The sequence below is a fragment of the Pollicipes pollicipes genome, unplaced genomic scaffold (assembly GCF_011947565.3).
Source record: "Pollicipes pollicipes isolate AB1234 unplaced genomic scaffold, Ppol_2.1 Scaffold_4219;HRSCAF=4965_pilon_pilon_pilon, whole genome shotgun sequence".
In the NCBI taxonomy this organism is placed as follows: Eukaryota; Metazoa; Arthropoda; class Thecostraca; order Pollicipedomorpha; family Pollicipedidae; genus Pollicipes; species Pollicipes pollicipes.
Window position 1 is genome coordinate 20573731 of NW_023596448.1, and position 15844 is coordinate 20589574.

Genomic DNA, 15844 nt, shown 5'->3' on the forward strand with positions numbered 1-15844 from the left:
TCACCGGCCTAGAATGACCCAGGTCAACATTTTGTTTTTAGGAACATATTTCTGCCTAGCGTAATCTTTGTCGCTTATATAAATACAAAAATCAAAATGGTCCTGTATGATTTTGGTCACCATGACCTTCAAAAGGTCAAAGAAAGTCACCGACCTTATATGAACATGCGACTTTTTGCTTAGAACAGTTATCTAGGTTCCAGGAGCCCTTTGAAGCCCGACCTGGAATTTGGCCTTGTTTGACCTTATTTGACCCAAACCTCGAACTTTGACCTAATTGAGTTTACGTACGCACTCTGTAAATTTGGTGTCTCTATCTGTCTTAATTCCTGAGATCTCAGGGGTCAAAATGACCTGCCCACCCGAGCGAAGGGTGTCCAATCGGCCACCCAAATCGGCGCGTGTTAAGATACCGCGGTAGTTTTTGCGTTTGTCAACCCAGGGACCTGCTCAGTGTTGTATCACTCAACGTCGTCTCAACTCCATCTCATCTTGACACGTGCCCGGGTGGCCGGCAAGATACCCTTCGCTCGGGTGGGGTCAATTTGACCCCCCTGAGATCTCGGGAACTAAGAGAGCTAGAGACAACAAATATAAAGGGGGTCTTGAACTGTACGTGAACTCACTTAGGACAAAGTTTGAGCTTCCTAGGCCATGACCTTTTGGTCCAATAGGATCAAACAAGGTCAAATTCTAGGTTGGCCACCAAAGTGCCCCCAGAACCTAGGAAACTGTTTCTTAGCAAAAGGTCAAGAGCCCATTTGAGGTCACTGACATTGTTTGACTCCTTGAAGGTTATGGTGACCAAAATCATACAAGACTGCTCCGAGTTTTGTATTCGAATAAGCGACAAAGATTACGCTAGGCAGTATATTCATCAAACAAAATGTCTATCCGGGTCATCTTAGGTCAATGACCTTTTCTGTCCTCTAAGAAGTCAATGGAAGAGGCAACATGTGGTTCCTGCTGTCAATAAATTCGAAATGAGCATTACAAACTATCCCATATAGCAAGACCAAGAGTAATACATCAGGTTGGTTGTGACCTTGGTCTGACCATCATACCTGACCTTAGGTCGACGTAATTTGCTCATTCAATATTTGTGGTGCCTAAGAAAGCATCTCAGAGATTATGGCTTCGTGAAATACTCCGTTATTGTATCAGATCGCACGACATTGCCTTCGCTGAAACCATGGCCTAACTTCAACCTGCCATAGGTCAGCAACCTTAGAAGGTACATCTTAATTTTTGATGCCAAACGATCCGCTATTCAGTTGTCTACAGCTATGCAAAATCTGGCGTGGCTACGCCGCACCGTTCGGAATCCATTCTGGAAAAAAACTTTGAGGGGGGTCAATTTCACCCCCCACCCGAGCGCGTGTTAATGGAGCTTCAGCTCGGCTGAAGTTTATGTTCAGTAAGCTTTCTCTCCCATTAATATAACATCAACCCAAGCCAACTTCAATCCTTGTTCACCGAGGAGAAGTCGTCTTGTTTTATACCGCGTGGCTAAAACACATATAAAGCGAGGATTTGAAGACATCCTCCCACATCTTCAAAATCTTTGAGAGAACTAGACCTGAAAAAATGGCCGTCTGTTCTCATTTTTACAGGAAAGAGAAAAACAGTTTGAATCCAAAAAAGGCAGTCTTCAACTGTCAGCAAATTGTGAACAAAACAAATATTGGCATAGATGAGCCCTGTCTTTAACCATGACGCTATGAACTCATGTTCAGTTATTACGAAGATGCGGCCAGTTGCTATGTGTTTGGTACTTGGGCCCCTGTTCAACCCAGAACGTTGGAGAGTTGCTGCAGCGTTAAGGAAAACCCCGCGAAAGACAAATGACAGGGGACACTGGAGAGAGTGACGCAGCTTCTCAAACGTTTAACGTAAAACATTTCTGGTCGGATCGATGGTTTGAAGCTCGCGTCGGTCGTGACCAGGCCAGTCCGACATCACGGTGTCGGAGACACTGTTATCCAGTGCCCGGCTGAAGTAGCCTACTCGTGGGCCGATGGTCACGTCTCCTTGAAGACGTCTCGGCGACGGCGGCAAACACTGGCAGCGTCTAATCCTCCTTTGTGAAGCATCCCACGCCGTGTGAGAGTATGGCGCGCACCACATCCGCCATGACGCCCGGCCGCTCGCACGAGGCGGCCTTCCGGATCGGGGGCGGGGCCGGGGCCGGGATCGAGGCCTCGCTCGAGATGGCGGGCGGCGCCGCGGCCGGAGATGGACTTAGGCCCCGGCCCGCCATCGGCAGGTAACAGCGCACGTAGAAGTTGACGAAGAGTCCGGTGAGCACAATGAGATAGACGAAGGTCATGGAGCAGGTCCAGAACGGCATCCCGCAGCGGCCGCCCTCCACCTGCGGCGAGAGGACGTCGCTCGGTCACAGCGGTCACCGTCTGGTCACAGGGCGTCTGACTCAGGCACCACGCGCTAATGACAGGAAATCAAAGTGCGTGTCGAAAAAACTGTTCGTAGAAACGTGTATTGTAGGGTGCACTTGTTGGCAGCGGTTTGTTTGCACGGTGGTCGTACGCGTCCTCTCCCTCCCTCTCCCGACGCTGCAAGGTTCTGACGTCGGTGGCGCACGATGGGACGCAGCTTCCCAGCATCTTTTTCGCCCATTAACGGTGCTCCTACGGGTTGACCACCAATGGACTTGCTGCATAATTGGTTTGCTGTAGAACTGGACTTGCTGCACGAAGGTCATCTGTTAAAAGTTATGACCTAAATAAAGTAACGGTTCAAGTTTCATGGTAGATGTCACAGAACGATCTTTACACAAGGCTCCCTCGTATCTTTCATACGTGGGTGCTCCATTACCTGGACCATAACGGTGCAGAGCACGATGATCGCGAACTGGGCCAGCTGTAGCTGGGTGAGGTAGCGTTTCCACCAGAGGTAGGGCCGCACTCGGGGGCCCAGACTGGCCAGCAGATAGTAGCTGTACATAACGCAGTGCACGAAGCTGTTCAGGACTCCAGGGATCCATGTGGATCCACCTGCAATCGCACACACGCAAAAGTGATTAACATGCTCGGTTGAGGACCAGGTTGATTACAGAAAGGAAATGTCTTTGTTCTAGGGAAATATAGTACGATGACTTGTCTCTGGTTTTCTCTGAAACTGTACGCAAATACCTAGCACCGTTAGCGGCGAAGTGCCTTTAAAATGGTAGATCTGAAAAAATGGCGTTACAACATATTGAAAAGTTTTGTTGGAATAAGAAAATCGCATTTAAAGTGGGTCTGTTTGTATTCAGTACGTGCAGAACTAGCCAGACCAGACGTGCCTTGTCTGGTTTCTGACCTTGCGTGATACTTTGAATGCTTGTTCTGCCACACAGGCCGTTTGTGGATTTCATATCGCTCGTTGTTAAGTACCTAGCCATTTTTAATTTCGTTCCTTTTAGGACTCTAGGCATCATATAAGCTTAAACCAGCGCTGGCCTGTTCGTGACTACCGTCATAAGATAAGGTTACTGACTTAGCTACTCCTAATCTTGGCGCCTTTCGTAATTCTCCTCCATGTAAGAACGCGGGGCGGGGTAGAGGCGGGGGCACGCTTCCACCTTTACTTTTTAAAGTGGAGGGCAGCATTGATTCCAGCCCAGCCCCCACGCGCTCAAAATAGCAGCGTGATGTCGTCCAATGTCATTCAAAAACCGCGTTCCCTAGCACAAGTCATACGTCCCCCACATACGCCTTGCGTCCCTACTGTTCGTCATTCAGACTTCATTTGCGCTGTTTATTTATGGCACCAGGTGTGGCAGAATCCTATTTCGAAGCACGCGCACGCAGGCATGCAGACAGAAACAGTGCTTGTGTTTTGACATGGAAAATGTAACAACGCGATGTCTTGGATAACCGCACGCCAAAAACAAAATTATCATCGAAACTATTTGAGAGTTGTTATATTATGGTATTATACAAGGCCGAGCCAGCGTGGCCACTCTGGTTTGGGCATATCCATGCCTTCAAAATCCTTGTGATTTGGTGGCAGTAAAATTGACAAAAGTATCGCTGCCTGCTCCTTTGATGAAGCTAATGCTGATAATTATGAGATCAGAAGTGCACTGTTTAGCCGATGGAACGGACTTTTACGCATAAGAAAACGCATGGATGCGCTTCTGCCTCAAGCAAGATAACTTCCACAATCTTCGTTTAAATCTAGTAAGCTACCTTTCCCAAGTAAATCTCAGTTACTGTACTTAGGCTGACCGTTTTTGTGGCACCGCCCCTTTCTTACGATATGCGCCAGAAAGGCTGGTCGTTGCTAACCGATCAGTAGGCTTTAGTTTACGCCCAGCATCGTTGACTCTGGATGATTGCAGACAGCAAACGGTGACAAGCTATAGCAGTACGGTGACCGTGAAACGATACAATAGTTAATACCAAGCCATTGCGTTTCTCTAACATCGCGCAGAACATGGCTTATAACGCCAAGCACGAGTTATCAGTCGATGCCGCCTTTGGTCAGACGGCTTGGCAGCGTTTTGACATACCCGGGCAAAACAGCGTGCCGAGCCAGAAGCCGAAGTTCATCGAAGCATGGTGATAAACATGCAGGTACGTCATCCTCTTGTGGTCCTTCTTCAGCACCAGGAACACCGTGTCCAGGAAGTCAATGATCTTGCTGATGTGGAACAGCCAGCAGGCGTCGACGAGCCGGCGGGCCCTGCGATCATCGCTGGTCTCCAGCGGCGCGCAGACCCGCGTGGAGGGTCGGCTGACCCAGAACTCGTGCATCATGTGGGCGCTGAGACACACCTGCCGGGACCGAGTCGGTCAACGGACGAGCGGCGCCAGAGGTACAGCGAGACTCACCTGACGGCATGCACTGGTGCTCCGACACACGTGACGGCATGCACTGGTGCTCCGACACACGTGACGACATGCATTGGTGCTCCGACACACGTGACGACATACACTGGTGCTCCGACACACGTGACGGCATGCACTGGTGCTCCGACACACGTGACGGCATGCACTGGTGCTCCGACACACGTGACGACATGCATTGGTGCTCCGACACACGTGACGACATACACTGGTGCTCCGACACACGTGATGGCATGCACTGGTGCTCCGACACACGTGACGACATACGCTGGTGCTCCGACACACGTGACGGCATGCACTGGTGCTCCGACACACGTGACGACATACGCTGGTGCTCCGATACACGTGACGACATACACTGGTGCTCCGACACACGTGACGACATGCACTGGTGCTCCGACACACGTGACGACATACACTGGTGCTCCGACACACGTGACGACATACACTGGTGCTCCGACACAAGTGACGACATACACTGGTGCTCCGACACACGTGACGACATACACTGGTGCTCCGACACACGTGATGACATGCACTGGTGCTCCGACACACGTGACGACATACACTGGTGCTCCGACACAAGTGACGACATACACTGGTGCTCCGACACAAGTGACGACATACACTGGTGCTCCGACACAAGTGACGACATACACTGGTGCTCCGACACACGTGATGACATGCACTGGTGCTCTGACACACGTGACGACATACACGGGTGCTCCGACACACGTGATGGCATGCACTGGTGCTCCGACACACGTGACGACATACACTGGTGCTCCGACACACGTGATGGCATGCACTGGTGCTCCGACACACGTGACGACATACACTGGTGCTCCGACACACGTGACGACATACACGGGTGCTCCGACACACGTGACGACATGCACTGGTGCTCCGACACAAGTGACGACATACACTGGTGCTCCGACACAAGTGACGACATACACTGGTGCTCCGACACAAGTGACGGCATACACTGGTGCTCCGACACAAGTGACGACATACACGGGTGCTCCGACACACGTGATGGCATGCACTGGTGCTCCGACGCACGTGACGACATACACTGGTGCTCCGAAAAAAGTGATGGCATATACTGGTGCTCCGACGAACGTGATGGCATACACTGGTGCTCAGACACATGTGGTACCACAAACTGGTGCTCAGACACATTTGACCACATACACTGGTACCCTGATAAATAGACGAATGTTCTTGTACATACGCCTTACGTCAGTAGGGCAAACTGGCCCATGTGCCGCCTTCAAAGAAGGCTGAACACCTGATATTTTTTGTCTGGGATCCTTGGTTTTAGGGAATCAGTCGTCGTGGCCCAGTGTAAGAATCGAGTGTGTATTAATTTTGTTCCAATTTCTTTTAAGATTTGAGGCCACGCCATGACCTTGAAGCTTGTCATGTCTGGACCGTTTGATGCGTGTCGACCTCTGCAAGCAGAACAGATGATGCTGCTGGCGCTGCGAATCGCTGCAGAGAAAGGTTCGTGGCGTTCCCAGTCAAAGTGTGTTGGCAGTACAGTTGCTTTTCCTACCAGCTCATAGGGTTCACGTGTTAAAGGCATGCTTTTTCGGAGAGCTGTTTGTCAAACTCCACAAGACCAATTTCACTAAACATGGTACCCCGCCCAAAAAAAAATATCGCACCGGTCCATTTACCAGGCTTTGTCTATAGCAGCCAAACTCACACGACGTACCGGGTCAAAGTTTTCGTGTACGGTACGACGAATATTGTATTGCTTTTAAGCCACAGTTCCTCCATTTACACAGCATCTATCATAGACCGAAAGCGAGGCTGGTAACCTAGTTGTCAATCTTCAGCGTGGTAGCTTCACTGTACATTTTCTGCGCTATGTAAGCTAGTAAGTACCTGCTACTACGCGCCCTCCCGCGTCACGGGAGGTTAGCTCCTCACAAATTCAAGGATAGTATCAGGCACAGAAAAAGTGACACCAGTTTGCCCCACTAAACAAGCAGTGCCGACCACATCTCATTGGCCATGTTGTAATATCTGGCGCCTGGGTAGGGTACGGCTCTCCCTTGCACCGGCCGGGACCTGTTCTCCTCATAGGGCGCAGCATATGTTCACCTGTCACGTACAAACATTGCTTTTCATAAGACAGACCCGCAACCAAATGACGTCAAACGCTACGGCCAAGCAACGGACCGGCCCTCAAGCCTGGTCCCAAAACAGGCCCAAACTCCCAGCGGGACGTCCAAACGAGGACAACCCTCGACCAATCACGACTGATGACACATCTTGGACAAAATTTAGACCAATCGCGACTGATGACACATCTTGGACAAAATCTAGACCAATCAGCGACTGGCTGCGGCCGCATGTCGGCTGTGGGGGCGAGAACGCCGACCGTCACGAAACGAAGCCACGAGCATGTGCACGCAGTTGTAAGGGGCAAACGCAAGCGTGTTTAGGTTTACATTGTAATTTCATAGCCTACATCTGTCTTCGATTCAACGCTCCTGCTGTCATCAAACAAGTGTTCGGCCACTTCTGAAGAATTGTTTTGGTGTCACTGCGGCCCATCTGGCACCATGTCAAATCCTATGTAAACGGATCGCCCTTGAGCCAGCATTGGTCCAGACCACCTATGGAGTATGATGTTTGATGTTTATGGAACATAATGTTTGTTGTTGTTTATGGAATATGATGTAGGTTCGCTAACAGTATGCACCTGATATCAGGTTAATGAAGTATCATTCCTTTTCCTTACAACTTCTGCCGAAGTATTGAACATGACATCTACTTAAATTTACAACACAGTCACTGATGTATCATCTGTATCACACTATCCCCAGTACCAGGCCACCAAATGTTACAAAACAAAGGATACAAAAGTTCTAACAGATAATTGCCCATTTAGACGGTGTCTAGACGGTGTCAAATTTATGAACCGAACTTCGTTCCAGGCGGTTTCTCTTACCTTGGCTTCATGGGTACTGCATATGCACGTCAGTGTATGAGCCGTTCGGTATAGTGAGACCGAGACGTTTTCCTGGTAGACGTCGTTTTAATTCACAGCTGCCAGCACATTCGCCATAAAAAATGACCATGGGTGCGCGGAACGTGCCACATTTAAATATATCAAAAGAAGCATTAGGTATGATGAAGTGAGCTCACTTATAATTTGTGGTATGCTTTTAAGTTAAAAGGGCCGCTCCAGACGACACGATTTCTATATTTAGTGGACGTGCTCCCCAATGCGTTATTGTATCATTAGGTCATCGCACCTTGTATAACATTACTTGAGAGCCAGTTGACGACCGTTATATCTGGAAATCGTGCTCACGACCACCAGTTATGAACGACTCGACGGTTATATTTCTATTGGCCTTAATCTCCGCTTGGCCAATGCGGTAATATGATTTGAATGACGTTATGATTGCGTCATGGATGTCTGGGTGACCTTGAAATAGTGTGCACATCTGCACGGGCAGGTAGCTCAGCAACTTGATAGGTCTTAATTCCTGTGCCGTGTCAAAAACATTTGGGCATGCTTCCTGTGCGACAAGATCCAGAGAGATGAAAAAGGATTTTTAGCCGTGGCTTGAAGCGTTTGGCACTTCAAAGCTGTTTGTTGCTCTAAAACAGTGCCGATGCAGTATTTCAGATTTAGAGCCTGACATTCAGCGTCAGGTTGCAACTAGAAGCCATTAATGAGCAAAGACTTCTGTACAGATGGCGCTGAAGCCATCACGTTTGAAAATAATCGCACGTGAAAGAGTGAAAGTATTTGCCAACTGTCACCACCGTCAAATTAATAGTTTCGTTTAATTTGTGATTTAGTCGTAATTTGTCGCATTCACGTGCCATCCGGACACATTATAAATTAACGATGCCGTTCGTTTTGTTTGCCATTTGGCGGGATGATTGGCATAATCCTGTTTGCGAAAGTGCATATGGTATTTACATAATTTTTTTCATGGCATTATCTACCACAGTCGTTGTTGATCTATGTGGCAACAAGACGGGGAGGGGCGCTACCAAAGTCAAATCGCAGCCGAAAAATCTGATAATCCTCTTTTCAGACCTGAGTTGTTTTAGACGCATTCCTATACAACGCTTCTCCACTTGGCCTCTATCTACAGGTGTTACAACTATAAGCTACTTTCTTAACACGCACCCGGGTGGCCGGCTAGATACCCTTCGCTCAGGTGTGGGGGGAGTCAATTTGACCCCCCCCCCCCTGAGATCTCGGGAACTAAGAAGGAGACTCCAAATTGCAGGGTGTCTTGACCTGCATGTGAGCTCATTTACGTCAAAGTTTGAGCTTTCTAGGTCATGACCTTTAGGTCAAGTAGGGCCAAACAATGCCAAATTCTAGGCTGGTCACGAAATTGCCCCCAGAACTTAGGAAACTGTTTCTGAGCAAAAGATCAAAAGCCCATTTGAAATCAGTGACCTTGTTTGACCTTTTGAAGGTCATGGTGACCAAAATCATGCAAGACTGCTCCGAGTGTTGCATTTTTAATAAGCGACGAAAATTACACTAGACAGTTTGCTCATACAGCAAAATTTCTAACCGACTCATCTCAAGTCAATGGCCTTTTCTGACCTCTTAGAAGTCAATGAAAGATGTATAATGCGGTTCATGCTGCCAGTAAATTCAAAATGAGCACCACAAACTATCACATACAGCAAGCCCTAGGGTAATAAACCAGATTAGTTGTGACCTTGGTCTGACCTTCGTAGTGCCTAAGAAAGCATATCAGAGATGTATGGCTTCGTCAAACACTCCGTTATTATATCAGATTGGACGATTCCCTAGAAATTGCCTTCGCTGAAACCATGGCCTGACGTTGACCTGCCATAGGTCAGCGACCTTACAAGATAAGTCTAATTTTTTATGTCAAACCATCCGCTATTCAATTGTCTACAGATCTGGAAAATTTTGCGCGGCTACGCCGCATTGTTCGAAAACTATTTTGGAAAAACCTTCGGGCGTCAATTTGACCGTGTTCAAGCTGCTTTCACGCTCGCATGCAGCACATCATGTCCACAAAGTGTTATCCACTCACAGATCTTGCACCACACGGCATCGCATGCAGAAAGTTATGTGTGTACCAACCCGCATACTCCCGTCTTTGAACACAGACAAATTGTCCGATACAAATAGACACGAAATGTCACCACTCATTGGATGGCATTTGGTCCTAAAAGGTCGCCGTTGGCATTTATTTTGCAATAAGCGTGCTTGATGCATATATAAATGATCAATTATAACTAACATTATTGAAGCGCGTAGCGACAGCCAAATGTCTATGTTCTTGTGATATTTGTGCCATGACGCATCTCAAATTGTAGCTCTCGATGCGACAAGGTTTGACGTGTTGTCCATGACACATACTGAACTTACGAACGCGACACAACAAGTGAAATCCCGGCTGTGCACATGATCCCACACACCTACCTCGCGCATATCTTAGGAATCTGTGCTCACGCATTCGCCGCCACCGACGGGCCGCGCCGTCCGTCCTAATTTGGATGTCGGATCGAGTGACCCTTCAGGCTCCACCCCCTCCGTAGGGCCCCACTTTATACTGACCAAGTGGCTGGAAATAACCAACTCCGACAGCCAACACCGCGCGCCTAAAGCGACCAAAAAGACTAAATCGACAGAGAATCGGTCAAGACGGTTTTCTATCGGTAGGCTGGCATGAGTCGCGTTAGACGCTGCCGTCGTTCGCTCAACAGTGACCAAAGCGGAGCCCTCCAGCCGTCTGAATGTAAGTGAATGCATGATAAAGGTGACCACGGTGGTGGCAGGCACATTCAAGACTTCTGCAGTGGCAAGCTGCGATCACACGGCGCGATTTGAAGTTTCAGTGACAGGTAGCAGCAAAATCGGCAAAAATTCCGAGAGGGGGGGGGGGGGCTGCAAATAGCCGTTCGCCCGCTTTTTCCACGCTGAGCGCGGCTACGCTCCGTATCAGGTATCGTAGCCTGTCATTGACTCCGGCCGGGTACAAGTTTCGACTTGAGTAGCAACTTGATCCCCGCTCCGGCTAAGCGGCCACCTACCTCATGCTCACAATTACAGTACAAGTTGGCAAAAATGCATTCACACGTATTTGGTCACAAACGACCCTGTGTCTTCGACATCACAACTGTATTAAATTCTGGTTCAGTCAGCATGTTTTCGCAACGATTTGGTCGTTTTAAATGTTGCGAAACGTTTTTGGTTATTCTGAAACCACTTATTATCCTATGTGATCGGGAACAATGTGTCGTTATACCAAACCGTTCGTTTTGCATAATGCGTTTTGTTGCAAACATGCACCTTGAGCCATGATGTAAGTGTATGAAAAGTAAAGTCTGGTCCGAGCCACGTGTTTGCAGGCCTTTCAGTGTGACTTCCAGTGCTTGAAATCTGAATCCGACTCTGAGCCCACTGTTCTCGAATTGAAGAGAAGGGAGCTTGGTGAGGCAGTAGTAATAGCTTTATTCCTCGGAGCAAAACAAGGAGAATGAAGATATAGATGCGTTGATATTTCAACAACACGTCTTAATGGAAACAAAAAGCAGAGATGTATTTAAAAAAATGCTTGCCGATGGTCCTACTTGATTTTCAGGGCTTTTTTAAACAGAACGAGCCACAGCTTTCTTACAGAACGCCAACATTCGGGGGATTAAACAAGGAGCAGCTGTCATCCATTACTACGATACAGCTCATATCCAAAAATCGGAACGGGCGAAAAACACATAAAGGTATTTGCACGCGTATTTTTCGCGTAGTCCAATTCCTTGCGAGATATGCACTGTATCGTAATAATGGGTGACAATTGCACCTTGCTTAATCCCCGAATGTTTGTTTTCTGTAAAAAAACTGTGGCTCTCTGTGTTAAAAAAATCTGAAAAATCGAGTAGGGTCATTGGCAGGCAATTTTTAATTCGCTTCTGCTGTTCGTTTTGATAGAGGAATGCTGCCGAAACATCAACGCACAAAAATCACACGCACATCTCCATTCTCCTGTGTTTTCCGAGTAATAAGGCTATTTCTACTGCCTGATCTATGTGAATAGTGTTTCTCGCACATGCACCTAACAATTTACGTGATCTAGGACCGAACAGAAGGAAGCTTGGTCAAATACTCACTTTGCGTTGCTTGGTTTTGCTCTGCGATAACAAAATGATTAACTGGTTATAGTCGTAATTGAAAGTGCAATTGCGTCAACACGGATACGACGGGGCTTCTAAAGCCCGATTTTCAAACCATGGCCGATCTCGGTCGACCATGGCTGACCTGGCCTTCTGTTTTGTCTAGGTGCGAACGGTCGCTCGGCTGTCAGTGCGTTCAATAAAACATAAAACGACCAAATAATAAAAAATACAACGGCAACACATCCCTACGTATGATGCACTCTCATCAATCCGTGAGTTTTCACAACACGATCTTGTATGGACCAATAGCTCCACTTGGTACGAAGACTTACAGAGATCAGCCGGATCCATGGGAGCTGTCAGCTGCAACTATCGCCGCCCGCCAGCCGCACGACGCTGCACCGCGGCACGTTGTAGGCTGCAAGAGAGACGGCGAGAGGCCATCTGACCCAGCCATAAACGCGGCTGACCCAGCCAGGGCCGCCGCTGACTCAGCCAGAACCGCAGCCTGATCCAGCCGGGACCACCCACCGCTGACGCAGCCAGGACCGCCGCTGACTCAGCCAGGACCGCCGCTGACCCAGCCAGGACAGCCGCTGACCCAGCCGGGACCGCCGCTGACTCAGCCAGGACCGCCGTTGACTCAGCCATGACCGCCGCTGACCCAGTCAGGACCGCCGCTGACCCAGCCAGGACCGCCGCTGACTCAGCCAGGACCGCCGCTGACTCAGCCGGGACCGCCGCCTGACCCAGCCAGAACCGCTGCTGACCCAGCCAGGACCGCCACTGATCCAGCCAGGACCGCCGCTGACTCAGCGAGGACCGCCGCTGACCCAGCCAGGACCGCCGTTGACTCAACCAGGACCGCCGCTGACCCAGCCAGGACCGCCGCTGACCCCGCCAGTACCGCCGCGGACCCAGCCAGGACCCCCGCTGACCCAGCCAGGACCGCCGCCGACCCAGCCAGGACCGCCACTGACCTAGCCAGGACCGCCGTTGACTTAGCCAGGACCGCCGTTGACTCAACCAGGACCGCCGCTGACCCAGCCAGGACCGCCGCTGACCCAGCCAGGACCGCCACTGACCCAGCCAGGACCGCCGCTGACTCAGCGAGGACCGCCGCTGACCCAACCAGGACCGCTGTTGACTCAGCCAGGACCGCCGCTGACCAAGCCAGGACCGCCGCTGACCCAGCCAGAACCGCCGCCGACCCAGCCAGGACCGCCGCTGACCCAGCCAGGACCGCCGCCGACCCAGCCAGGACCGCCACTGACCTAGCCAGGACCGCCGTTGACTTAGCCAGGACCGCCGTTGACTCAACCAGGACCGCCGCTGACCCAGCCAGGACCGCCGCCGACCCAGCCAGGACCGCCACTGACCCAGCCAGGACCGCCGCTGACTCAGCGAGGACCGCCGCTGACCCAACCAGGACCGCTGTTGACTCAGCCAGGACCGCCGCTGACCAAGCCGGGGCCACCCACCGCTGACGCAGTCAGAACCGCCGCTGACCCAGCCAGGACCGCTGCTGACCCAGCCCGGACCGCCGCGGACCCAGCCAGAACTGCCGCCTGACCCAGCCAGGACCGCTGCTGACCCAGCCCGGACCGCCGCCTCACCGACCAGAGCCACCGCTCACCTGGCCAATGTTGTACAGGAACATGACGAGCCGGAGCGGCGGCGTCGGCCGGTTCTTCATGAGACGCGGCCCGTACGCCACCAGCAGCATGTATCCAGCGGTGGCGCCGAGCGTGATCTCGGGCGAGGACTGCATGACGTAGTCTCGCACGCGCGGGTCGCGCCGATGCACCAGGCCGTTCGTGATACTCCGGATCACTTCCATGGTGACGCCAGCGGTTCGTGGCCCTCCTGTGGCGCGCCCGGGGCCGGACTGGCGCAGCCGCGCGTCAGTGCTCACGCGCCAGCTCCCAGAACCGCTTTCGCCATCGGCGGACCGGACACAGGCGGCTGCGTCGGCCACAGGCGGACCTGACACAGGCGGCTGCGTCGGCCACAGGCGGACCTGACACGGGCGGCTGCGTCGGCCACAGGCGGACCGGGCACGGGCGGCTGCGTCGGCCACAGGCGGACCGGACACGGGCGGCTGCGTCGGCCACAGGCGGACCGGGCACGGGCGGCTGCGTCGGCCACAGGCGGACCTGACACAGGCGGCTGCGTCGGCCACAGGCGGACCGGACACAGGCGGCTGCGTCGGCCACAGGCGGACCAGACACGGGCGGCCGCGTCGGCCACAGGCGGACCGGACACGGGCGGCTGCGTCGGCTACAGGCGGACCGGACACAGGCGGCTGCGTCGGCCACAGGCGGACCGGGCACGGGCGGCTGCGTCGGCCACAGGCGGACCGGACACAGGCGGCTGCGTCGGCCACAGGCGGACCGGACACGGGCGGCTGCGTCGGCCACAGGCGGACCGGGCACAGGCGGCTGCGTCGGCCACAGGCGGACCGGACACAGGCGGCTGCGTCGGCCACAGGCGGACCTGGCACGGGCGGCTGCGTCGGCCACAAACAGACGGAGGATGTGGACGGGCGGGGCGAAAGCGGCAGAGCTGTGGCTATAGTGCTCTATGCATTTCAAGTTCTTTGCTGAGTTACTGCTATTGAGGATGCCGGGAGGTATCGGTTAAATGACGATATACATGGGGCAAGCAACTTTTACCTGACGCTTCAATCTGTACTTATGACTACGATTGAAAGGGTCGAGACGGGCTAAAAAAGTGCACTTAGACACCAAGACGCATGAATCCACCAAATATTCCGAATCTGGATCTCAATGTAGGTGTGCAGCACTATAATCTAGATTTCAGTGCAGGTGTGCGGTACTCTAATCAGCATCTCGGTGTGGGTGTGCAGCACTCTAACATGTTTCAGATAGGGTTCGAAACCCTTCGCATGCATTCTCATGGGATTTTATTGACACCACCGTGCAGTGTATGTCACTGCTAGGCATGTTTTGAGGTGTGGTTGCTGAAGTTGCCGCATTTGTAATGGCATAAGGTCTGTCGAAGGCTATCTGTCAACTACCGAAGCCGGCCCCCTTTTAGTAATTCAACTTAATTATTTTGGTAATCAGTTAATATGAAGAGAGTAAAATTTCAGGGATTTTACAGGCTTTGAACTGCAACTGATGACACCAGTCTTTCCGCAATGAGCGTGCATTTTGCATGACCGACAGCCAGGCCGGCCCGAACGCCATGCTGCTCGCCTTCAGAAACGACGTCACTCTGGAGATAAACTTTCGAAGAACTGCCGGCCCGAGCGACCTGATGCCCTCGGCGTCGACGCAGCACCAGGCACCAACGGTTCATACGGAAACTGTCGCTCTCCGTCACAGTTCCATCACGAGCAGCCTGAAGCCCTCGACGTCGACACAGCGCCATGCACCGACGGTTCATACGGAAACTGTCACCCTCCGTCATAGTTCCAACCGAGCAGCCTAAAGCCCTCGACGTCGACACAGCACCAGGCACCGACGGTTCACACGGAAACTGTCACCCTCCGTCATAGTTCCATCACGAGGAAAAAGAGTAAGCATCACGTGCGTCATGCTCAGAAAACACATGGGCAAGTCACACCGGTCGTGCATGCCAGTGGCTATGTTGCGTCTCCCGGTTAGCACAGTCCAAACTGGCTGGCGCGGCATTCGGCCAGAGCGCAGGGGTCTCCCGACCACGGCCCGCGGGACACGGAGAGGGGCGCCGTAGGGCTGGGTACCGCTGAGGGGTGCTGAGAGGGCGCTTCCGAGGGGCGCCGAGGGGGCGGGGAACCGAGGGGACGGAGCGCTGCTGAGGGGCGCCGAGGGGACGGGAAACCGAGGGGGCAGGGCTCT

At 52.0% G+C, this 15844-nt stretch overlaps 1 protein-coding gene across 1 annotated transcript; it reads right to left on the reverse strand.

The window, feature by feature from the left end:
* Window positions 1–1909: 1909 nt before the first annotated feature.
* Window positions 1910–13839, reverse strand: LOC119094983 (elongation of very long chain fatty acids protein 1-like). Its single transcript, XM_037217892.1, has 4 exons — window positions 13636–13839; window positions 4517–4781; window positions 2836–3014; window positions 1910–2371 (listed from the first exon to the last, which is right to left on the reverse strand). Exons 1-4 carry the CDS (start codon window positions 13837–13839, stop codon window positions 2072–2074), a joined length of 948 nt encoding a protein of 315 aa, XP_037073787.1. The 3' UTR covers window positions 1910–2071.
* Between the last annotated feature and the right edge of the window lie 2005 nt (window positions 13840–15844).

Bases quoted from the DNA above. Each gene is read 5' to 3' on its own strand.
- LOC119094983 (XM_037217892.1), bottom strand. From the start codon at position 13,839: ATGGAAGTGATCCGGAGTATCACGAACGGCCTGGTGCATCGGCGCGAC. The intron at 4,782-13,635 runs GTGAGCGGTGGC...CGGTCCCGGCAG, and splicing joins TCCTGTACAACATTGGCCAG to GTGTGTCTCAGCGCCCACAT. The intron at 3,015-4,516 runs GTATGTCAAAAC...GTGCGATTGCAG, and splicing joins CGGCACGCTGTTTTGCCCGG to GTGGATCCACATGGATCCCT.